The 26,701-nt window shown below is 36.6% G+C and overlaps 2 protein-coding genes across 2 annotated transcripts in view; one reads left to right on the plus strand and one right to left on the minus strand.

The window, feature by feature from the left end:
• The window catches only part of Nacalpha (nascent polypeptide associated complex protein alpha subunit), a 91,842-nt gene extending 72,083 nt beyond the window's left edge, over positions 1–19,759 (plus strand). The window contains exons 4-7 of the mRNA XM_090375254.1: positions 9,128–9,352; positions 15,286–15,423; positions 19,400–19,522; positions 19,610–19,759. Of these exons, the coding sequence (XP_090231380.1) occupies positions 9,128–9,352; positions 15,286–15,423; positions 19,400–19,522; positions 19,610–19,624 (501 nt within the window). The 3' untranslated portion in view covers positions 19,625–19,759. The remainder of the gene's footprint in view (positions 1–9,127; positions 9,353–15,285; positions 15,424–19,399; positions 19,523–19,609) is intronic.
• Positions 19,760–19,768: 9 nt separating this feature from the next.
• LOC150084508 (atrial natriuretic peptide receptor 1-like) overlaps positions 19,769–26,701 on the minus strand; it is a 55,760-nt gene continuing 48,827 nt past the window's right edge. The window contains exons 19-22 of the mRNA XM_090376269.1: positions 21,414–21,588; positions 20,134–20,232; positions 19,959–20,050; positions 19,769–19,846 (exon numbers count right to left, since the gene is read on the minus strand). Of these exons, the coding sequence (XP_090232395.1) occupies positions 19,769–19,846; positions 19,959–20,050; positions 20,134–20,232; positions 21,414–21,588 (444 nt within the window). The remainder of the gene's footprint in view (positions 19,847–19,958; positions 20,051–20,133; positions 20,233–21,413; positions 21,589–26,701) is intronic.

Consider the following 26,701-nt stretch of genomic DNA (forward strand, 5'->3'; position numbering starts at 1 on the left):
GAGTTCAAAACCATGCACATGATCTTCTAAAATCACATCAATACATGCTGCGGGTTCGAGCCCGTGACCACCAAACACGGAAAGGTCAGAGAATGACCACTGCATATCCCCAGAGCAATATGGCCTTAGTTGCTAATGCTCTTAAAAACCAAATAAAAACATGCTGTGGGTTTGGTTTATTTTTTCTTTTGCAGCTTTCTGTTTTCTTGGTTCCATTCATACCATTGTGTGTTATTTAGTTTATCTGAAATTTTTAGGTGATTATAAAATTATTTGGAATATATTTGGAACTGAGAATTGATTTATCTTGTTTGAGGATTTTAGTGAGGTATACCTAGTAATTGAGCAGTTTTCTAGGAGCATATTTCAATAAATATTAAGCACAAATAACTGAAGGTATTTATATCTAAGCATTTATTATGACCATCTTGTATTTGGTTACCTATGAACCATTAAAAATCAAATCTCTTGCTACCGCTAGGAGGATAAAGTGGGAGGATCTTTTTTTTGGATAAAAAAGGAATTGTAAGACATATCCCTTCCTAGTTTTTAATCAAGTTTGTGTTATGTTTCTGAAATGTAGAAATACAGAATTTATTGTTTTGAGTTGAAAACCATGCATATGATCTAAAATATTGTCAAACTAATAGAGTAAGCTTATCTGTGAAAAGATCTAAACCTCCCAAACTCTTTCTAGTTCATTTCACAAATATACGTGGTTTCAGTTCTAATCTCAATGATTTCCATTTCCACTTGCAGTCTGCCAAACGCCCTGTACTTTTTCTGACAGAATCTGTTATTGGTTGATTCAGCTACTGCTCATCTCAGTTGCCCAAATTTATTCGCTGTATGATTCCTTTCGCCTCGAAGGTGGTACTTGTGCATATGTCCATTCCAATATTCCTGTCAGAGACTTGGTAATTTGAAATCTCCTCTGGCTTAAAATCTCTTTACCACATTGTGTCAAATTCATCTGTTGGCTCTACCGTTCTCCCAACTCCACTTATCGTTGAGCTCTTTGCAACTTGACTTTTTCTAGTCCAACTTTCCCAACAGTGAGGTAATTTTCCTTGGTGATTTTAATGTTCACAACTTCATCTGGCTTCCGTTTTCTAGTCACACTGACCCCACTAGTCGAGATGCTGAGGCTTTTGCAAACTAATGACCTTGCACAGATTGTTCATTTACCTACAAGAATAGCAGACAGTCCTAACCATACAACCAACACGCTTGATCTTTTTCTCACAAATAACCCTTCTAAGTACACGGTCGAAGTGAGTAGTCCTTTAGGCATCTCAGATCACAACTTGGTGATTGTCTCTTCTCCAATGGAGCCTTTATCTCATGACTATTCCCAACCTTGTATCGTTTGGCATTACAAGAATGCAAAATGGAATGACCTGCGAGATTTCTTTTCTTCTTTTCCTTGGTCGGATTACTGTTTCACAATTTCTGATGTCAATATTTGCTCAGATCGTGATTATTCTTGTAGGAATGCAATCCTTTATTCCACACTCCACTTTAAAATCCCGTCCTTTATCTAAACCTTGGTTTCCAATAAATGTGGTATGGCTGTTCAAGAGAAGAACGTTGCATATCATAATTGGCTTGTTTCCAATTCTTCAGTTTTATTTTCTGCCTACACCAAAGCTCGTAACAATTGTAAAGCAGTTATTAATCAGTCCAAACTAGATTTTGAACAGGCTAAGAGTAGAAAACTTGCTTATTGCCCTAATGGTAGCTGAGCATTCTGGTCTCTTGCCAAAGCTATTGGCCACAACTTGCCCATCTCTGCTCCCACCTCTGTCAAAACCAGATGGTTCTGTTGTCACTTCAGCCAAGGATAAAGCTGACCTGCTAGCATTCTATTTTTCTTCCAAATCATGTATTAAAGATTTTGGTAAAACACCTCCCACCATTTCCAACACGCTCTGTTTGATGCCCCCTGTGGTCTTCCATCAAAAGGATGTTAGAAGAATTTTGACGAATCTTGATGCTAAGAAAGCTCCAGGTCCTGATGGTATTTCTCCAAACCTGTGCTCCTGAACTCACTCCTGTTCTTTGCCCCCTTTTTTCACTTTCTTATTCCAAAAGGGGTGACAAATCCCTCCCATCGCAATTACATCTACTCTTTCTAAAGTAATGGAGAAATCAATTAAGCGCCATCTCTTAAACTACCTAGAAACCTTCCATCAGTGTCGATCCACTGGCGATATTCTGGCTTATGTTACTCATTTATGGACAAATTCAATGGAAAAGTTCAGTGAAACACAAGCAGTTTTTCCAGTGGAGAAAAGACAACTGAGTTGATTTCTATCCTTCTAAAACTCAGTCTTGTCTTATTTCTCACAAAAAGGATTCTTCTGCCCCTATGCTTATCTTTGGTGACACTCCAATTTCTAGGCAAAATGATATATCTCTTTTGGGGATTACCCTGACTTCTAAGCTCTCTCTTGGCACAAGCACATTACATATATTGCTTCCTCTTCATCTAAAAAACTTGGTTTTCTCTTTCGCTCTCGGCATTAATTTTCTTCCAAACGGCTGTTCACTCTGTACAAATCGCAAATCTGCCCTACCATGGAATATTGTTCCGACATCTGGGGCAGTGCCCCCAAAACCTGTCTCAGGCTTCTAGATTTCATTCAGAAGGGGGCAGTTAGGTTAATAATGACTCCTTTCTAACAGTCTCTCCACTTGCTGTTTCATAGACATTCTGCTGCATGCCTTTTCTAGATACTTTCATGGGCACTGTTCTTCTGAATTGTCTTCTATAATTCCCCCTCTCTCTTTCAGAACAGTCCGAACACGTGCTGCCACCAGCCATCTTCCTCGTTTATTCATTCAACTGCCGTTTTCTGGAACAACCTTCCTTCATACATATATCCTGAAAATTACAGAAGTTAAAGTCTAATGTCAACAAATATCTTATTTTGTCTTCTCATCCTGCAACCCAAGCACTATAGGTTCTAATATCTCTTGTGTTTGGGGTTTTCATAAAACAAAAAAAAAATTATATATATCGAACAACACGAACAATTTGCCATTGTAACAAGTTGTCCTGTTATTATACTAACTTTCAACTAGGATGTGCATAATTAATTATGAAATCTACAGAAACAGTAATAAGCAGGAATTGAATGTTGTTAATCGATGATATGTGTTATGATTAGGAAATCAGCAACACAGGCAGTAATTCCATTTAATATTATAATGGAACTATTGTGGCATTTAGTTTGACCTAAACATTATCATGTACACCTTTTGGCATCATCTTCACAACTGGATTGTCTTGTCTCCAATACCAGGCTACCTGCCCTCCCAGCCTTGAAACGCGCCCACTGAGAATAAGTAACAATAGTCTTCTCTTTTAGTGAAGCTTTACTTATTCGAGGTAGTGCAATACATGGCAACTTGTTGTGAAGGAGGTGCACAATATGAGATACAGATAAAATTATGCCATTTTTACACTACTATCATAGTTTTTTTGTTTAAGAGTTATCTATGGTGTATTTACACCGATATTATATAGATGTGGAACTGATATACAGGATAATTCACAAAGGTATGGCAGAACTTTAGGAGCTGATTTCTGATGCAATTTTGAGTTTAATAAGTACAGTAATACCCCGACTTACGCCACCCCGACTTACGCGAACTCGGAGTTACGCGGTTCTTGATTTTTTTCGTTTGGCAACGCTGCCGCCCACTGTCTTCAAGGTCGTTTTTCATATGTTATCGATATACGGTGCGACGGCGGAGAATGAGAGCGAAAGATGAACAAAATTCAACTTTGCTGCTTTTATGTTTTTTATATCAGTGAAGGGGAAACACATTTCACCATAATAACGTAAAAACCAACACAATTCCAGCTATCGGTATAATCGCAAATGCAATTAGATCGAGTTTACTACCAGTTTATAACAGATTTCACTAGCAGAAACGCAACTGGATTTTTATTGTTTTATGGTTGTAACCCCTAGAAATGTGAGGTGTTAATAGTGTATCTCTGCCTTTATGGTGTTGTTTATTCAGTTGCTACATGCGCGCAGCTTTGTTTATGCGTATCAAGCGTGCCTCCTCGTTTTGTAATTGGGCTTTATTCCCTAAAAATGAGTAAAATACTTAATTAAAAGGTGTGAAAAGGAAGCGTCCTGGTGAAGACACTGCAGATTCAGAGAGAAAAAGAAAAGCAATTATCGATAAACAGAGGCGGACTGGGTCAAAAATTCTTACCCGGGAAAATTTATAGTGGCGTCATACTATGGTTTATGGCCAAAATCACACTGGCCCACCGGGGTTTCCCCGGTAAGGCTAATGGCCAGTCCACCTCTGTCCATAGAGAAAAAATATGAAATTGTGAAACGCTTTGAGCGAAATGAAAGACCATGTGATATTGCACGTGCTACAGGCCTAAATGAAGCAACGGCGAAAAGCACACGACAATTGAAAACTTGACAGGTTGAAAATTGAAAAGGGCTCAATTGTAAAGGGCTTAAAAATTTTAGAAAACATAGACTCCAACGAAGAACGCGTTATAGCTACAAAGCAAGGAATAAAAAAATTATTAGCTTGCTACGAAGAAATTCTGCGTGAAAAAAAGAACGCGCTGTGTCGTCAGACGAATTTGTTAGATTTTATGAAGCCATCGACATCGAAATAACTTTTTTACGTAAGTCATTTGTTTTTTTTAATACATATTTTGTATTAATATGTATAAAGAACTGCAATTTTATTAATATTTTTCTTCTAAACTAGTGTTTTTGTTAGTCCTTGGTCCCAATTAAGCAAAATTTATATGTATTTATATGCAAAGTTGTACCCCGAATTACGCGAATTCGACTTACGCGATTTTCGTCGGACCCACCTATCGCGTAACTTCGGGGTATTACTGTATACATAAACATGGGTACGATTTCAAATGACTAGAGTTGTGGCTGTTTGAATCTTAGGAAAAAACAAAACATTTATAAGCTATATAAAATAGACACATATCTGATAAAGTGTTGATTTATTTTTATTTAGCAGAGATGTACACATGTAATTGCAGTATATTTTCGAAAACACCAGCTTGAACTTCAGCGCGTTTTGCCACTTGTGTTCAGTTGTGCACATTGCTTGACTAAGCTCATCATGGCTATCTCTAATGATATCAAGTAATGCATATCTTGTTTTCACTTTTGGATGGTGTACAAGATCTAAAGGGTTTAGGTTTGGTGACTAAGGTAGCCAATTTTGTGGACCACTGTGACCATTTTATCACACAGGAATAATGAGAAGGAAATCTGTCTTGTTGGAAGTACATCTTCTGACAGTTTTGGAAATTTGTTTTGCAAGAATTGTAGATTCCTGTAAGTCAACCCTCAGAAATAATTGAGCATTGGTGTTGGCAGCTTTCATCCATTTGAAGTTATCCTGTAATAAAATAACCTCTTAAAGGTGCTTTGTAGAGCACGTATCGATGTTCATAGTTAGAAAGTGTATGTTTTCCCTGCAATTACAAAAAATATGCTACTTAAAAGAAAAGCAAATGGCCCAGTTATTCTCTATTGTGGAAAAGATTGTCTCCCCCCCTCTAGACTAAGGCTTATGAAACAGGGATCCCGGTCATTTTTTTCTGATATTGATACAAAAAATACTGGTTTTTCGGTACTAATTTAAAAAAAAAATAATTGTTTATAATTTACTCACATAAATGTTATAAAATTACCTTTATGTGATTAGGACATCGTTATCTCTACTAGCAAATGTTCGATAGGACACAATGCAACATTGCAACCTGTCCACAATTCTCGGGAAATTTCATGTCTGACTGTATTGTAACTCCACCAAGTGTATAAGTTATTTTGGGGTTGCTGTTCCCCAGGTGTAAGACCTTGCATTTTGCTGACCATCCCAGAAGTCTATCAAGATCACTCTTAAGAAACTCTGCTTGGTGGCGATCATTAACTACTCTACTGATCTTTACATCTGCAAGTTTAGACCTCACGCCTTCTATCCCTTTATAGATGTTATTTAAGATAATCAAAAACAACAGTGGTCCCAATACTGATCCTTGGGGAACCCCACTTCTTACATTAACCCATCTATCACAACCTGGTGCCTTCAAGCCATCGTGCTATCCATCTAAGGATTTTCCCTATGATTCCAGCCATGTGGGACTGAGTCAAATGCTTTGCTGAAATCCAAATAAGCAGTGTCGAAATTATTCCCTAAATGCAGCTCACGAGTGACCTGTCAAAATGGCTAACCAGATTTGTTAAACCTGATTTTCCCTACTACTGAAGTTAGACTGGCCAGTCGTTAATTTCCTGATACACTCCTAGAACCATCTTTATGTTCCAATTTACACCAATCCAACGGAATCTCTCCTGAGTCCAGGGATGCTCTCATAACTAGCCTTAATGGTTCAGTGCACTCACTTGCCACCTCATTTAAGATTATAGGGTATATGCCATCAACCATAGGAGCCTTACTCGCCTGTAGGCGCGAAAGTTCTCATTAAATAATCATTTGAAATTTAAACTTCTCTTCCATAATATCTCATTGACACAAAGTGTTTTTTTTATGTAAATATCGATGCAAAGTAACTGTTGAGTTCATATGCAATTTCAGCTATGTGATCTAGTACTATCCCACGTCCATTCTGATTTGTTCTTTGCATTTACCGTATTTCCCCATGTATAAGATGCACCTTTTTTCGAAAAATTTGGGGTCTAAAAACTGGGTGTGTCTTATATAGTGGTTGTAGATTTTTTTTTTACTTGCATTTTCCACTTTTTTGCACTTGTTACCGGTATATTAGGTTACGTTTTGCCACATTCTGCCCAGAAAAGATTTTCATACAGTGCTGAATTCAAGTTAAAAGTGAATGGAAATTGTGCTGCTGAATGTAAGTTTGGTCCTCCTCCAACTGAGAAAACAATCCGAGACTGGCTACAGGAAGAAGAAGGCCATGAGAGGCAAGTCAGCAAAATGGCCTGATATAGAGAGAGGGAATTGAAGAGCAAAGGGCAGTTGGAATTCTTGTGTCCACAAAGATGGTTCAGCATGAGGGAAGAAGAATTGCTGATGAAAAAGAAGTTACTGATGTCAAAGGAGGACACAATTGGTGCTTTAGGTTCATGAAACGGAATGGACTAAGCATGCATACATGCACCAGACTTGCCCAAAAGATGCCTGAAAGCTATGAGCAGAAGGTCCTTGAATTTCATCATTTTGTCATTCAATGTCTGAAGACACATCAGTTTGAGTTGGGACAGATTGCAAATATGGACGAAGTCTCCCCTTTAATTTGATGTCCCAAGTAACAGAACTGTTGATAACAAGGGGCTGAAAACTGTAACTGTGAAGACAAGTGGACACGAAAAGAGCCATTATACAGTTGTTCTAGCTTGTTGTGCTGACGGAACCAAGCTGCCTCCTATGCTGATTTTCAAACGCAAAACAATGCCAAAAGAAGACATTCCTCGAGGAGTGATTGTCCACGTTCATGATAAGGGTTGGATGGATCAGGATGGGATGAAGATCTGGTTTGAGAAAGTTTGGAGCAGTAGACCAGGTGGGCTCTTTATGCAAACCTGATCAGTTCAGGGCACACATAACAAAAAACACAACTTGCCGTCAGCATTAACAAACCCTTCAAAGCTGCCATAAGAGACGAATGGAACCAATGGATGAAGTCTTCTGGGGTCAATTTGACACCAGCAGGAAGAGTGAAGAAACCAACTATAGGAGAAGTTTGTACCTGGCAGAAAAGATCCTGGGATAATATCAAGATTGAGATCATTGTCAAGTCATTTAAGAAGTATGGCATTTCAAATGCCACAGATGAGGACAAGCTAATGGATGGAAATTTTATGATGAATAAAACTTGAGTTCAATAACTTTATGTAATACATTTTTTTTCAAATTTCGGGCCCCAAAATTAAGGGTGCGTCTTATACATGGGGAAATACGGTATATATGTGAAGAATTCCTTAACTGCACTCTTTGCTCTCTCCCAGACTCAGTAAAGATATTATACTTCGCTTAATAAAACGTCTTTCTCCTTCAGAAAATGATGAACATAATTTAACCCTGGAAGATAAGAACATAAGTGTTCCACAAATTCTTTCCAAAAGAAGAAATTGCCTGACTCCAATGAGACTTAAAATGAAGTCTCATTGGAGTCAGGATTGGAGTATAAAAGATGAACTTGAGTCGGAAATTAATGAAATACTTAACTATTTTTGCTGAAAAAGTTAAAAGCCTAGAAAATACAGACTGAGATCGTCTATGATTATCTCAGTACAATAGTACCAGAATAGAATCCAAAAGGGCGTTTTCTGCCGCTAATCGAACACTGTATGTACCAAAATTAGATCCATTTTAAACGCTCATACTATTTATTGTTTATGTTTCTTAAGAGCTCACTATATTCGGACAGGTAGTGTGGATGCTTAAACATAACTAAACTTTGCAGTAACAATATGTATTTTTTTGTTTATTGAATAACTGTATTTTAATGATTTTTTTTCAGAATATTTATTATTGCAATAAAAGTTTATTTAAAACGTGAATTCAAGTAATTACAGTACTTGTTTTTTTCCTTACTTTATTGCACCTAATTGTCATCAAAATTTATTGAGAAAAACATTTGTTTTTGGAATACCGGTATTAAGATTTTGACCAGTATTGTAAGCTCTACTCCAGACATAGCTGACTAGGTATAGTTAGGAGGATTATTCATATTCATTTGTGGTATAGAAATGGAGTTTCCTTTTATTGATGATCATCTAGAAAATTTAAATATCTAGCAATGATCAGGTTTTGTGGTTACCAGATCTTGGAAGTTTAATTGTATTTTTATTGGAACTTGGTTGTGAATTTAATGTACCTTACTAAAGAAAATTTTCACTACATGCCATTTGTTTCAGTTGATGAATGACAAAAAATGTACTTTTATAAAAATTTTTCTTGTGTTATGGTTGTTTCTGTATAAAAAGTATTATAACCACTTGATTTTGTATGATCATTTCCCTATCATGAACGATATTTTAATCTACATGTTGGTAAGTAAACTCTCCAAATTTTATGTATTTATCTAAAGTAAGATTTTTAAACAGGTCAATTTTTCTTTCCTTAGATGGCACAAATGGCTGGTCTGACAGAGGAGTTAGTTAGTAAAGCAAAACAGAGTAGGAGCGAGAAAAAAGCACGTAAGCTGATGTCCAAGTTAGGACTGAAACAGGTTCAAGGAGTGAGCCGTGTAACTATACGGAAATCTAAAAATATTTTGTTTGTGATAACAAAACCTGATGTTTATAAGAGCCCAGCTGGAGATACCTATATTGTTTTTGGTGAAGCAAAGGTACTATCAAGATATCTTTTATACCAAATATAAAATGTAATTTGAGTTGTAAGAAGGCCATTAAGTACAAAAACATTTTTATCTTAAATTTCACCGTTTAACAATATTACTTTTAAATACATTTAGGCATATTCACAAATGCATAAAACTGAACATGTAATTGGATTTTCTTGAAATTTTATAGGATATATAAATGAAAGTGCTTGTATGTTTAGTCACTACTTGAGAAAGAAATGTTAGTTCAATGCAAAATTTTCAGCATATGCTCTATTGATTTCTGGGCAGATTTAACTCACTGGCTGGCACACCTCAGTCCTCCATTATACAATGGAAATGAAATTACATAATTTTTAGAGCACTAGCCTCAGTTTATGAAGAAGTTAACTAACGTATAGGTTTGTGCCAAAGTATCATGTTTATACTTAGTAGTTGGCTATGTATAAACATGATGCTATTGCAGAAACCTATACAATGGAAATGAATAATTTAAACTTGGCTGCTTCTAAATGTATTCATTATCTTGTCAGTATATGGATATAAGAAGAAATATAAATTTTTTTAAAGAATTTGAGAACCGGGTTTGCTTCTGTGTTTTCTCTTGCTTGAATTTCTGCAATCAAGTACATTCACATATATGTGAATTGGATTGACAATAAATCTGCAAATGAAATTGTTGATATGTATATTGGTGTAATTATAAAGAGTTTACTGTTTTATTTTTTATCCAGTGTGGACTTGAAGTGCTGATCATTCAGAAATTTCATGTCATATTGGCAGTCCATTAGGGATTTTTTTGTATCTATCTATGTAGAATGCCAAACTGATTGTAAAGTAAACATTCCAGGTACCCATTCAGCTCTGCAGAATCAAGTTCATTAACAGTGGCCAGATAAATCATAAATAAATCTGGACACCCCTTCGTTGATAGTTGTTCATGTCCTACCAAAGCACCATTGTCGGACACAACTATGAATATGCTACAGTTAACAGCTTCTAGCATTGAATGGCAATACGGTGCCACATAAGCAGTTAGTCTCTATGTGACATTTCAACTGGTTTTGACATCCAAGTCAACAATTAGTGATGTGATTTGGAAATGTAAATGGACTGGTGCTGAAACTCAAGAAATGACTTGGAAACCTCCAAAGCTGGTGGGACGTGGCAGGAAAGCCTGAAAAGAATTGTCCACTTGAAATGCAAGTTCTTAGTGAGATATATATCAGCAACAGTACAGTGTGTGTGTGCATCGTGTGGGTTACCGTAGTTGTGTAACTGTCCACAAACCACTTATCATTCTGACTAATGCCAGATACTATCTAGTAAGGTCTGGTGCTCTCAGACCATTAGAAGCTGTGCTTTGGAGGGATGATTCCTGGTACATGGTCTAGTCTGAGTGTGGCTGATGCCCAGAGAAAGCTACCTGCTGGACCATATTGGTGTGTATAGTTTCATGGAGGCAGCACAATGGTCTGGGACTATTGTTTGTTTTGGAGAAAATCTTGAATGCTGAGGTCTGTTGCCATCATCAACACTAATGCATTATCTATGTTGTGGCGGGATGTCAGGAAAGGTCTATGTCTGCATCAGTGGGACAGTGCTCAGTGTCATACCGTTTGCATTGTTGATGGACTAAAAGTTGAACTAGACAAAAAAAAAAAAAAAAAAACTGTTGGAGTGTGTTCTTAGGAGACTAAAAGTTATTAGTTTACCTGTAAATAAAGAATATTTATAGATAAGTAGGTGTCCAGATTAATAAGAAGTAATTTTCCAAGCCATGATGTCTGAACTGATGGCATTCTCAGTAAATGCCTTGGCTTATTGTTACATGAATTGATGCATGTGCAGAACACTCAGATACGATTTTTTTGCAGACACTTCTCAAATTTCCCTCGACGTGAGCTTCCCAGTGATGCTGCTGGTCCTTCAGATTAGCATCACTGGGATCTAATGTCCACAGCCTAGACTCCGGCATTTTTGCCTTGGGCTGTGACCTGTGGAATGAGATGGAGGATCCTAGCTTCAATACACCACTTTTGTCCCGGATGGCTCGGCCAGTAGGTTTGCCTGCAAGGGTCAACTGTGTCGATGCCATGCCCCTATTCTCATGGTCCAAGAGACAGGATTCAGGCTGGCGGAGGTGCGCATATAGTATCTGTGTAGCCCTGGCATCCCACTCCCGAGCACATTTATTGCTTGCCAGGTAGTGCCTGGGTTCCCCGGCCACTGAACCAATCCAAAATATTTATGAACTCTGATAATCTAAACTTTTCTTCTAGGGCTTCAATATCGTCACTACCAGATATAAATACAGATGAACAGAATATGGCTAATGCAGCTAAACAGAAGAAAAACCAGGACCAATTCCATGCTTCCTGGTAATCCACTCAACATCTGAAAAGCACATTGTAAAGATGTTGCCCCTTCTTTATTGGAAGGGTCGCCAAAATCAGTCAAACGGATGTTCTCTGGTGATACCTTAATAGAAACGAAAAGCTCTCAGAACAGCTTCTTTGATCCACCTCTATCGGAGGAATTCCGATTACAGTTACCTCTCGTGGCATGATCTCCAAGTGTCAGAAGAAGAAATCTGTTCTGAACTTAAGTGACAGGGAGTGATAGCTGCCAAGAAATATTCTTATGTAGTGATGGAAATCGAGTACCTACTAGAAGCCTGATCCTTATCTTTTAATTAGATTAAAGCTGGGTACCTGAACTGCACAGTAAGGCCATATGTACCAAACCCCAGCAGATGCTTCAAGTGTCAAAAATACAGACACTTGCATGCTCTCGCTGTGATGCAAAGCACCACAAAATAATGGGATGTTCAGCTACGAACATCCTGCGTATTCAAGAGAAATACAATGACTAAAGGCAGAACTGAACATCTCATACCAGGAAATGCTCGATATGGAATAAAATGGATGACTGTACCACTGAAAGACTTATTCAAGCCCATCGGTCGCTATTTACCGAGTTCAGAAAAACCAGCACAGAAATCTCAGTCAGCTGCCACTCTCATGTCAAGGCAAGAAAAAAATGGAGGTACATGATGATTTAGTCTCGGAACTCTTTGCGGAGGAGTCGCAATTGTCATAAGCAACCACCCTCTCAGTTGGGTTCTTATTAACTGTATGCTCTGTTTATTTGCCACCTGTCATTGACATCCTCCAAGAAGACGTTAATGATCTCATCAAGCAATTGCCTCCCCCTTTATTACTTCTTGGGGTAGTACTAACATTAATGGAAGGGGACGAGTCATAGAGTATATGCTTACTGACAATGACCTCTCCCTTCTAAATGTGGGAACAAACACCTTCCACATGCCTGCCCCCCCCTTCTTTCCACCCACAACCATATTTTTTATGGTTTCATTTTATATTAAATCAGTGACTGCAAATAGCAGGAGTTTACTGTATTTCCCAAACTTTGGTGGAATTCAGAATGCACAGCAGCAAAAAGGCTCAAAATAAAGCCGGGGTGGGGGGGAGATATTCGGCAATATCGCATGACTGAAAATTTAATATCATTTAAACGTGCATGTTATATCCAACATCAGAGCCAAAGGAAATCTTGGATCTGTTTTACATCATCCATGAAGTTTTCTGAGTAGTGCAGGTTGTTGGTGATTTTCCCTTTGTATAAGGCAATGGTCAGGAGACTTCTCCTTGCTCAGATTCAAATTGAGGAAAATTAGTTGTAGAATACATGTGCGGAAGTTTGCTTAAATAAATTTAAGGCTAAACTAGACAAACATTTGGAGTGACTGGATGCGAAGGGTTTTTTTGGCTGATGTTGTATATGCCTCAACTAATGCTAACTCAAAAGTAGCCTTGGATAAGATCCGGAAAATGCCCTTAGGTGATTCTTGAGCACAGTGGATGTCCAATTGCAGTTGCAAAAATCTCTGCAATAACATCATTCCTGCCAGAATTTTTGGCCTTGAAAGAGGAAAGTGAGAAACATCCATTAAACTTCTCTTCAAAAGGGCTTGAACCATAAACAAGCTCTTTACACAGGAAGAGTTAAATACAGCACTCTTCCTCATGTGCACAATTGCTGTGGGGTCGGATGACATCCATTATGAAATGATAATACACCTCTCACCACAATCCAAGGATCACCTGTTAATTTTATTTAATAGAATTTTTGGGTTCCTGGCGAAAGGCCATTGTCCTTTCCTTCCCAAAACCAGGAAAGAATGGTTAATACTCACAAGATAATAGGTACACTAATCTCCCAATGATGACTTATAACGCCTTGCAAAATATCTGTTTATATCTATTCTAGTTATTACTTAAATTTGGTGTCTTGAAGTGTCCCGGTTAATCGAGAGTCTGCTGTACTTTATTATATGTATGTATGTACAAGAAAATCACGTTATATATGGGGTCAGCAGGTGTTCGCTTATATCTGCCACAGATACGGGGGGGGGGGGGGTCTTACTGTACATTGAACAGTGTGAGTGGACAAATGCATTTTTTTATAATTATTTTAACAAAAGACAAGATGAATTAATTCCTCAGCAAAATCCCTAAGTAAAAGACTTACACGTTTTTCTACATGTGAAGCAGCAACAAAGCTCGCTTTAGTTGAATACTGTCCTTGAGTAACATATTTCTGCTTTGCTAAATAAAATTTTATGTATTCTAATTTTTCTTCTGCACTTAATTTCCTCAGTGAAGTAGTAATTACTTAAATCTTTAGTAAACTAAAATCAACATGTACTGTCTACCAAAAGTTGATGTAACATGCTATGTTATTGCTTGGATTGAAATTTTTGGCTATGGGTATTCAAGATGATTTTTTCAACTATTAAAAGAACACTTGGAATGCTGTGTCCAAGTATGGATGTGAAATTTTTCATAAATTAATGGTTTCTACAAGGTTCAGCCTGTGGAAAACAAACAAGTAGATAACTTCTACCCAACTGATGTTAAATTAAAATGTAATTAGGAATTGAAGTATTTAATGACCTGCCAGGTGATTTGGGAGTGAGATAGTGTAAGTTCCATTGTTGGACTAGAACTGGGGTAAAGATGATATTTGCATAAACATTGGCAATTTCTTGGTGGAAAATTTTTAACAGCATGCTCATACATTTAAAATAATTTTAAGGTAGTGGTACTGTACAAGAACATTGTCTTAATTTGTAAAATATTTAAGGGCGAAAGCATCATTTTGGTCACAATCAGTGCCATGGTATTGTGCTACCTTGAATAAGTAACACTTCCCCCGTGAGCACCGTTTCAAAGCTTGTTGGCTTCTCCTCAGTGGGGGGCAGGGACCCTGGTGTTGTAATAGTGACATTATACTTCATAACTGGGTTGCCACCATTGCAACAAGCTTTGAAATGGTGCTGTCTGCTGAGTAACAGTAGTCTTTTCCACTAGTGAAGTGTTACAATAGCATTGCAACTTGTTGTGAAGGTATTCGCAATATGAGTAGAACCAAAACAGTGCCAATTTAACTACATTAGGATTATAGCTCACCTGCTTAGATAGTTACTCATGAACAGTACAGATTGATCTCTGAAGAAAAGGTTAGGGTGATTATGAGAAATTATTGGGAACACTGAATTACTAGGCAAACTTTAAAGCCAAGTAATGGTATTAACCATGTAATTTTTGAGAGATTCCTTTTCATTGGGAGACAGTTTAAATTATTTTTTTGGGTTGTGCAGGAAGTTTTTCTTTAGTCATCTGATTGTAATATGGAATTTTACTTTTAGTGTGTAGCCAATGTTAAACACTTGTTGAATGTAGAGAAAAGTGTTTGTCATTTATTAATGATGGGTTTTAATTTCAGCTATAAATTACATGTTTTTTTTTGAGGCAATGTATTCCAAACATTTTGGAAAATAAGTTAACAGCTTCTGAAAATTTTTATTTAATTGAATGATACATACATGTTATAGTTTAAATCTTTTTTTTCAGATTGAAGATCTCAGTCAACAAGCACAGATGGCTGCTGCAGAAAAATTCAAAGCTCCTGAATCAGGTGTTGGAGCTGGTGAAGCCTCACAAACAATTGTATCACAGCCTATTGAAGAGGAATCTGAAGAAGAAGGAGAGGTAAGAATTGCTGTTTGAATAAAATTCTATTTCAGTGTAATCTGTTTTATAGTGGAACTCTTGGGAGTACACTTTTATGCTGCTTGCCCTCCAGCATTCCCCTTCTCTGAGCCCTCTGTGTCAGGGGAATTCTGATTACAGTTACTTCTTAGAAGACATCTGTTCTGAACTTAAGTCAGGAGTAACAATGTACTACATGTTTACTTTTAATATGCCTATATCTTCTAAGTGTAGTGCACTCCTACAACAAATGATAAATCCAGGATTGAGAAAACAAAGCTCTTGGATGGATCTGCTCATACTGTTTACTTCCAACTTAGAGGCAATAGGACTATTGAGTGTATTGTCAAAAACAGACCTGTTTCTCTCCTTCCCGTGGAGTGGGAAGTTGATAATGCCTTAAGATATAAAGTATTGTCGAAGCAGTGGCAATAGCCTCTAATTGTACTGTATATAGCCATAATGAACAAATTTTGGAGAATTATATCATGCGCAGGAAAAATTACAAAAAAAAAGAGATGAGACAGGCATAACGTCAGTAAGTTTTACCTCTCAACCTTACGAAAGAACATATTAATGGATGACGGCTTTTTCTTTGAAGCAAGCAAGCAAATCATTCACCCCTCTTAACTTTTAAGAATTGTTTGCTGTCAGGATGCATCTTCTCAAACCTCGCCGCCTGCAAGTATATGTTAAGCATCCCCCTCTTCATAGCCTTTTATGTGCTGTGGGCATATTTTCTTCCATCCGGCATTAATGTTTCAGATGGTGTAGTAAATATCACCCTGATCTATAGGTTGGATGAGTGAAGTTGTGTTCACAATGTTTTTTAACCAATCCTCAAAGAGAGATATTGTTATCCATGTGGATTTCCATAATGGTACACAAGCAGTGGTTTTAATCTGTAATTTCCTACTGTATTAGCCCCATCCGGCATTTTTTTTTCCAATACAGAGCAGTCTCTGGTGACTTCAACGTTGTGGAAACCAGTGTGGTGCTTGCTTCTGAATCTGTTTTGTGATCACTGAGACCTAATTCTGTACTTTGTAAATAGGAATGAAGAGAAACATATTTCACCATAATAGTGCAAAAAGATTGAGTTTGCTACCTGTTTATAGTTATATGCACTAACAGAAAAGCCCAAATTGTTTTTTATAATGGGAACATATGATACCTCCATTTATTCCTTCGTGATGCAGAATATGTACGTAAAGTTGTGGAGTTCCCTCACCATTTGTCTAATGGGAAAATTACATTGGCAGGTAAATGAGGCATAGATCATCTTGTCTCTGGTGTGTTAAGGGGATACCCTACAAAAAAAAAAAAAAAAAAAAAAAAGGCTTTATAGGTAATGTATTTGGATGTAGTATCAGTCAAAAAACCATTTCACAACTGTCTTTTCTCTATTTGTGCCCCCTCAATACAAGTACAGGTGACATACATATTTCCTAATCAATAATAAGCGGTAGTGAAAAGATGTATAAATGTTGGTCAAAATAAAACTTAAAATCATGAAAAATGTGTTGATTTTGGCTGTCTTACAAATAAATTAAAAGGGGTATTAACCCCTTTTAGGCATTCTTTCCACAAAAGTATAACACACAATATCCCTCTACTAATTTTGGCTTCTCCCTGGATTTTAAATGGTTTGACATTTTTTTATATAATATTTAACTGAATTCTGCATTAGATATTATTATCTTCAATAAAATTACTTAAAAGTCTTTCCCTCTGCTAAAATTAATTCTTTATAATTGTTTTTACATTTAAAGTTGCAAATCCTAAATTATGGCACATATCTGCTTCAAAATGTCTAGAACAAGCAATATACTTGTTAATCTTGAACTATGTAGTAAGTCATCATCCATTTTCAATCCACTGCAGGCCTCTCCATTCATTTGTTTCATTCTTTGCTTCTCTTCCATAAGTTATTATTTTATGGGATATTGCTCTTCAGTATGTGACTATATTTCCTTAAAGCTATCCATCCAAAATTTATTCTTCTCTTGACTTCCAGCCATTTATCATTGTTACAGTTAATAACTTGTCCCAGATAAGTAATGATTGAAAAGGTGGAGTCATATACTTTTGTTTTAGCCATATTCAGTCCAAAATCCTTACTAACTGATTAAGATTTTCCTCTAATTGTTTGGGATTGTGGGTTATGACCACAATGTCATCTGCCAATTGTAAATGGTTTAGGTACTCTCCTTTCTGTGACCAGTCAACAGCACTCTCATATATGGGGTATCTATACCTTTCCAGTGCTTTATGGAGTCAAATGCCCGGCATAATGGTGTTTTATATTCATTTGCTTTCCTAAAGCCAGCTTGCTCTTTCAGTTGATTCTTTGTAATATGTTAGTAATTACCATTGTGAACAACTTGTAGATGTGGGATAACAAGCTAATTGGTCTGTAATTTATCTCCTTTGTTATGCAGCAAAACTATGATTGCATTATTCTGCTGCACTTTGTGTTTTATGTCTATTCCTCCCAATTTTAACAACTCTACAGTAACTTCATCTTCAATGCATGTGTTGGTACTTTGCAAAACTCAGTATAATCAATTTGGACTCTTCCATGTCCACTTTCTGTGATATTGAAATTATTTTTGCATCCTGTTCCTTTATAACCAATAAAATTTAAACTAAGTGGTCTGTAAGTATTTTTTTGTCATGGGTGCCTTTCTTCTCTGCCACTGTACTTACCTCTTTTGTCCCTCTTGGGGGAAGAAAAGAGATTCTTTGGTAAATCCTTAAGTGTTAAAAAAGAGTCCAAATTGCAACTTATAAGACATTTTATTTCTTGAATTAATAAATATTCTAATGAGGACTTCTGTTACCCATATAATTTTAGGTACACTTAAATATGTTTGTAAACTTTCACAAAGAAGTAAGTCTTGTTCAATCCCTGCAACATCATGAGTGTGATGTGAAACTACTTCAACTTTTTTACACATGGTTTTATTAGTAATTCCTCACTCTGTAAGAAGTCTCAGTGCTTGCTTTTTCTCTGCAAATAGATTAAGTTTAGTACAATACTACAGATTTAGAGAGGTGGGGTCAAATATATGATAAAAGGAAAAGCATTGGCGATATTTTTGTTTCAAATGTGTGTAACATTGAATTGTGCAGTAAAGTAACCTGACATGAGATCAAATGTATTACTCCATTAGGGGTAATGTTGAATCTATTGAACCTAATCCTATGTGAAGTTGATGGATTTTTATCATAGTACATTGTTAGTGCCAATATGAAGCACTGTATTAGGATATGTTGTCATCAATCTGAATTCTCTTGTCTGTTTATCACCTGTGTAATGTTGTTGTACACATTGATATAAAGAGATCTGCAGAGGACCAGTAAGTCTTATAATGGGGGGAATTTATTGAATTCTACTAGGCTGTTCAGACTTAAATGTATAAACTGAACTCATACAGAGTTTTTTTTTATTATTCCAGTTAAAGTAGGCAGCAAATGTATCACAAGTACCTAGAGTTGGTGTAAGAGATTTAAAATTTAGCTTCAATAGTAGAAGTTTCCAGTCTTGTGAAACATTTACATTGGATGGATTTTGAAATTCTCTTAACTCTGGGATTGGTTTTAATTTTTTTTTAATGACTATTTAAGTTCTGAGTAAAAAAAATCTTTTTAATATTTTACTGTGACTGAACCATCACCATATTTCCTCTGTTTAAACTGATGATGGTTTCAGTCATTTTTGTGTATAAAATCTAACATTAGCAGACAAGTGCTTATTGTACCATATAAAAGAAATTAATTGAAGACATGACATTTTGCAATTGTTTTTACTATTTCACTGGAAATACTTAGAGCCTTGGGGGAGATCAGGTTCTGTTCTTGTACCAGTTTGCTGATTCCTTTACTTAGTGCCTTCTTTTTAACATTATGAATAGTGAAATTGTTGCTTATATTAAATGTGATAAGAATTTTATATTAATTGCTTTTCTTTTAGGTGGATGAAACTGGAGTAGAAAGCAAGGATATTGAGCTTGTTATGTCCCAGGCTAATGTTTCTAGAACAAAGGCTGTTAGAGCATTGAAGAATAATAATAATGACATTGTGAATGCTATTATGGTGAGTAGTAATTTTTATGTTTTTCTGATTATTTTAATACTTAATTTAAGACTATCCCTTTTATAATTGTTTATTTTTATCTTCTAGGAACTTACAATGTGAAAGATGAGCAGTTTTCAGTCTTGTATATCTGTAGAGTGGTTTTCTTTGGTACTGTTCTTGCAAATACACAGAAATAACAAATGTATGATAATTGTTTGTGACAGTGTATTAAATTAATAAAGTATGTTATTAGGATGTTTGTCTTTATTGTTTTGCATTACATAAGTGAAGAGGATGCAATTGTTCTCCTTCTAACCAGTAAGTCTTCATGAATCCTTTGCCCTGTTAATGAGAAAGAAATAAGATTATATTCTGGATAATCACCAGTTTGGTATACTTTTCTCCTCTCACCACCATCCTTAATTAAATTTGTTTATTGTGAAAAGTTGCTTACCTTTATTTCTAACTGTCCTCTTAGGCTTATTAAAAAAATATGGAAGGTATCCAAGATTGATTTTGTGTGTGAAGTTATATGGATTTTCATGGCTGCATGAATAGAAAATATTCATCAATGAATGTATTCTAATTTTAGCAATAATTATTAGTTAGTGTATAGGAGAAGTATTTACCTTCTCCTGCAGTTTCCATTCTAGATGCTGTGTTAACAGTGTCTCCAAACAGACAGTAACGGGGCATTTTTAGTCCAACAACACCTGCTGCACATGGACCTGTTAACAATTAGAGTTTTATCAAAACTGTACTAACTTTCATAAATAAATATTTCTATCACAAACATTTTTAATTAAAAAAAAAAAAATTCTTTTGAAGGTGTAGGAATAGTTCATTCTGATATGTCCAGATTAAGTTAAAGAATGCCAAGTTAGATTTCATTTATGATTAATAGGAGCAAAAAAGTAAATAACTATTTAAGAATCATTTTCAGTTCACTGCAGCAGTATAAAAAACACCTGATACTGAGCTCCCTTAATCAGTGTTGCTCTTCAGATGGGAAAGGGAGTGGACTTAAACAAGTTTGACAAAGGCCAGATGACTGGTGGGGTGTTCATGGTCATTCAGAAATCTTGTAGTGCCTCATTGGTGTATGAATAGCTTATATATGCAATGAGGAGGAGACTTTTCTAAAATTTCATGAAAGACCCTTGCTCCTAGGAGTTATATATTGAACAACTTTTATGAAATTGTCTCTTTCTGTTGAGTTCAAATCATTTCCTACTTCAGTGATTTTCCAAAGAATAAATGTTTAACAATGTACTCACCGTTGAAATAAACTGCATTTACAATGAGAAGAGACTTAATATTAACACATTGTAGCAGTTTTCTTTTATGAATAATAAATACCAGAGAACAAAAGATGTTTTAAAATTATTCTCAAGGAAAATTCTGTATACTTGTATCCATGACAGTTTCTTGTTATTGGGCTGATGCATTAATTACTTTGAATTTTTCTCTGAAGTCCTGTTACTGACTGTACACCAGTGTGTACCTTACAAGATTTCTAAATGTGTCTTGTGGTATGGTATCTGGTTCCAACACAATACCTGTAAGTCTCAAACAATCTAGCATTATCCTAGCAGAACACTGCTGCTGCCATCACTCAAGATCCAGTTTTGATGTACTGTGTGGTGTTGGTTTTCCCTCCTCGGGACCACCCCACCAGCTGAAGAACAAAAGAAACACTGATTAAAGGTGCTCAGTAGCAGGTGTTTTTTTATACCGTGTTGCAGATAATTAAAAAAAAAAAAATCATATATGATAGCTAAGTTCAAATGTTTGTTGATTCCTACACAGATCAACTTTAAACTCTGAGCATGTGCATTAATCATCTGGTATCATAGTCCTATATGTCATTTAACTGAGACTCTACGTTGTAGATAAGTACAATTCATACCTGAATGTATGCCAATACGTAGTTGGAGTTGTTTATTTGGCCTGTGACGTATTTTGAATTGCTGGATGGCAGACCGTAGAGAGAGGGACATGTGGGCAATTTCACGTGCATGGTCATTTCCATTTCTGATTGGTAGACCTGAAACCACCATGTAAGAATCTCCAATTGTTTCCACCTTTTGGAAATAAAATTTACAAATATTTCATTACTTGACAAAGAAATGTGTTCTATCTTATCAAAAGTAGTCAGATCATTCATCTTCACTGCTATAACTCAATTTGAAATTCCTACAGGAGAATGTCATTAACTATCATGTGTGCTATTCTGGAATAGGGGCAAAGTTATTAGGCAAGTCATTGACAAATGACTTTTAACACTTCATGAGAGAGAACATGATCGTTATTTATGTAGTTCATATAATTTAAAAAAAAAAAAAAAAAATCAATTTGAGTTGAGTCAAATAAAGAATGTTTTCTTGTGTGTAGTTATGTGAAATTACCCACTGTTGATGGATGCTAGAAACACTTACTACTGCATTAGCACTATTGTTTGTTGAGAAGAACAGAATTATTGACATGTGCTGCTTCATTTTATACAGAAAAGGGAAAGTGTGTGAGTAAACAAATTGTGATGAAAATCTGGAAGATAAACCAAATATCATGAATTTTGGCTGTTTCTGTGATAATGCCAAGTACGTGTCAAAGAAAGAATTTGCTACAGTGAACAATATATCAAATATGTTCTTGAAACCTTAAGTATTGCAGTGTAATGATTTGTTTTTTTCTAGTGAAGGAAATAATATTCAGCAATTAATACCATATCAAAGAGAAGTCAAGACTTCTGAATATTGTGTAGTGTTCAAAATTGATGAACTATATCCACTTCAGTCCATGTTTAGAAAATTTGTGAAATTAGCACATGATTGAACCTGACTTGCAATTCCAGAACTCAAATAGCCCAGGGTAAGCTAAATAAAATTGTTTCTTTGGTGATGTCTATTTAATCTGCTGCAAAGACAAATGGTATCACAGCTATGTTCACACATAATTATGTATTCCTCTGTTGACTTTTATGTTCTGCAGGGAAGATGTATTACTTGCAACAATTTATTTTAATACAGTCAAGTGATATTTCATTAGGATCTTCCTCATATTAGAGGCCTGAGAAGAGAACAAAAAAAAAATAGCCAGACTCCTTCATATCATCTGCATTGCATTGATCAGTAAATGAACCTAACACATTTAGAGTTATAGCTTTATTATTGTCTTTGAAAATCTTATGTATGAGCTTAGAATGACTGTCAAAACTATTTTAGCTCAAACCATGCTTTACTTTGTGATATTGATAGGAGCTCTGTTTTGATTAGCATTAGCATTAGTAGAGGCATTTGATGCAAGAAAGCAAGCTTATGCAGCATCAGCCAAAAAAAAAAAAAAAAGTAACATAAATAAATAAAAATAACCACTTCCTCTTCACCCCTCTGTTCGTTCGAAATACCTGTCCAGCTGAGACTTAAACTTATTTAGGCTATCAACTTCCACGACAAGGGATGGAAGTCTGTTCCACCTACCAACCACCCGCTGGCTAAAGGCAAATTTCCGCACGTCTATCCTACATCTGTCTTTCCTCAATTTGAATTTATGCCCTCTCAGGTGATTTTTCTGAGCTAGAGGAAGAATCCCATCAGCATTGAGCATGCTTAAACCATTCAAGGCTTTATACACCTCTATCAGATCACCTCGCTGGTGCCTAGTCTCCAGACACTGTAATTTGCAAAACTTAAGCCTTTCTTCGTAAGAGCACCCCTTTGTTCCATTCACTAATCTTGTTGCCCTTCTCTGTACTCGTTCCAGCAGCTCTACATCCTTCTTGAAATGAGGCCTCCAGACCTGTATACAGTACTCTAGGTGTGGCCTGACCATTGCCTTATACAATGGAATAATCACCTCCTTATCCCTGCTGGAAAAATTCCTGTATATCATTGACAATACTCCATGAGCTACTCTTGCAGCCCGTCTGCACTGCTCAGAGAACTTCATATCTGCCTGCACAATCACCCCCAAGTCCCTTTCATTCTCTACCACTGTCAGTGTAGTACCACAGAGTTGATACTTTGCTCTGGGGTTGCTGTTTCCCATGTGTAGTACTTTACATTTGTCAATGTTAAACTTCATTTGCCACCTCTCAGCCCATCTGCTCAACCTTTCCAGATCCTGTTGCAGCAGCATAGTGTCAGTAGTGTCCTTGACAACCCTGCCAACCTTTGTATCATCTGCAAACTTGGACATTAAGCTTGATATACCATCATCAATATCATTTATAAATACAGAAAACAACAATGGACCCAACACTGAGCCCTGAGGGACTCCACTAATAACATTAGTCCACGATGAGCAGTGTCCATTGATTACCACTCTCTGTCTTCTCCCCCTCAACCACCCCTTTATCCATAGCAGCAATTTGCCTCCAATGTCACACTGCTCCAATTTGTGTAGCAGTCTTCCATGTGCAACAGTATCAAAAGCCTTTCTAAGATCCAAGTATATAATATCAAAGTTATTCCCTGCATCCAGTTCTTTTGTGACTGCATCATAGTATCCAATCAAGTTGGTCAGGCAAGACTTCCCCTTAACAAAACCATGCTGTGTCTGAGCTATAACTGAAGTCTTGTCTAAATGATCCTGCAGTGCTTCTTTAACCAGTGCCTCCATTAATTTTCCAGGAACAGAAGTTAAGCTCACAGGTCTATAATTACTTGTGTCAGCCTTTGATCCTCCTTTGTGAATTGGGGTCACATTTGCACATTTCCAGTCTATGGGTACCTCCCCTGAGTCCAAGGAAGCTCTCATAATTATGGCTAAGGGTTTGCTTACTTCCTTTGCTGCCTCCTTTAATATAACTGGATAGATCCCATCCACCCCGGGTGCCTTTCTTGTGTTTATCTTCAACAGTTTCTCCTCCACTTTACTCCCAGTTATTTCAAGATTCTGTAGCTTACTGCTAGAGTTGAATACACCTCTGGTATTCCCTTTGCTGAATAACTCCTCATGTGTGAATGTCGATGCAAAATATTCATTTAGTTTGTTAGCTACCTGAGCAGGATCATCAACCGTTGACCCATCAATATCAAGTGGACCAATCTGATTCATCCCCTTCCTTCTAGAGTTTACATAAGTAAAGAACTCTTTGCTGTTTTTCTTTGCATCCCTTGACAAGGATTTCTCGTAATCTGCCTTCGCCTGCCTAACCTCCTTTGTAACTTGGTTGCATATCAACTTGTATCTATCATAGGCTTCTGTGTCATGTGTTAATTTGTAAGTATCCCATGCATTTTTCTTCTCTGCCATATACCTCATTAGTTCATCTGACATCCATTTTGGCCTAAACCTTGAACAATATTTCTTAGTTGGTATGTAAAGCCTAGTAGCTTCCAAGATAAGTTCTTTGAATGCTTCCCATTTTGAATTTGCTGTTGGTAACATCATCAGTTGGTCCCACTGTATAGAATTTAAATACTGTCTCAGTCCATCGTAGTCGCCTTTACGGAAGCAATAACCCTTCCCTTTACCCCTAATGGTAGTTACCTCTTTGAGTAAATCCCACTTCAGCACACTGTGATCACTGCCACCTAGTGGTTCATTTATCTGCAGATTCTTAATGCATGAAGAATCACTGCTGATAATCAAATCAAGAGTATTACTCCCTCTAGTTGCCTCCCGAACATGCTGATGTAGAAAACAATCATCCAATAAATCCACAAAAGCTCTGCTAGTGCGTGAGTAACCAGCCCCCAAATTCCAGTCAATATCTGGGAAATTAAAATCTCCCATTATAAGACTCTCTGATTTACTGGCCCACTCTATTTCCCTGTACAGTTCCTTATTATACTCATCAGAGTCATTAGGCCTATAGCACACTCCTACTCCCAATTTTGATCTCCCAATGCTTATGTCACACCAAACTGACTCAACACTGCACTGTCCAGCGATGTCGACTGGCTTCACTTCCTTGGTTTTTATGTGTTTCTTAACTAATAGCATAACCCCTCCCCCCTTCCTATCCTGTCTATCCTTTCTGTAGACGTTGTACTCCCCAAATTGCAGTTCTGCATCCCTTATATCTGTGTGACACCACGTCTCTGATATCCCAACAATTTACCATATTCTCTTCAAATAAAATAGGTTTTAGGCAATGTTGCTCAAAAAGAAGGGTTGGTGAGTGATAGGTTAAGATTTGAGACCTAAGGGTGGTTTCATTTTCCGAAATGTCTACCATTATTATTCTTGAATATAGGAAATTAAGTAACTATGATCAGTTGTGCTACCTGATAATGCTGTAGAAGTTGTCAGGATACAAAATTGTATTTAAAATACTCACTTGTTGCTGAGTTATTAATTTTTGTAAATTTCAAGGTCACAGTATTTCTACCAAGTTATCCATGATATAAAAGGACTACAGCAGTGCCTAGCAAATTGGCATAAACTGCAACATCATGAGGAAGCTTCACCATTGAATAAGAGCTACCACAGGTTTGGCAGCTTAAATTTTATTGCCTTTAATAGAAAAAAAAAAGCCTCAAAACTAATTAGCCCGGACATGGTGGTATCTGCACCCATCGAGATCAGCTGATGATGACATTGTCAGGAAAAATTGGAGTGTGTGGACATCTTAAAGGACAGAAAAATAAACATACTTGGATTAAGTAAATCAAAATGGAAAGGAAATGGGTGTAGAGTTACGAGGAGGCTATTACCTATCATTATAGATCACAGGATTAAGGAAAGGCTAATGGAGGTGAACAACATCAGTGACAGACTCATGTAACTTAAACTGCAAATCGGTTGCGAAGAAATGGAGAGACCAGGACTAGAATACGTTACGGGTCTGCATGGTCGTAGGAAACACTTGGTTCAAAAAGAGTCACAAAATGGTTGGGATGGTCGAGAGGAATCCCTCCTTGGGTAGTCATCACAGGATCAAAATAACAAGAGAGAAAACTACGGACAAGATATCAACAGTAATAAAAAGACACTATATGGCAAACAGAGCAAATACTTGATGGATGAGAATCTAATAACCAAGGACAAAGATAAGAGGAATATGGAAGAAGTATTTTGAAAATCTGTTGAATGTGCAGAACAATCAGCTGGTATGGATGAGATGAATGGAGAAATGCTGAAGGCGAGGCAGGAAAAAGTGTTCCCGATATAAAGAAAACATTTGATCCATAAAGTGTCCTGTCACCACTATGATTGATGTGCAACGGCACGTTGATATATGGCCAATGA

The sequence above is a fragment of the Mastigoproctus giganteus genome, chromosome 6 (assembly GCF_048544385.1).
Source record: "Mastigoproctus giganteus isolate SK-2022 chromosome 6, ASM4854438v1, whole genome shotgun sequence".
Taxonomy (NCBI): Eukaryota; Metazoa; Arthropoda; class Arachnida; order Uropygi; family Thelyphonidae; genus Mastigoproctus; species Mastigoproctus giganteus.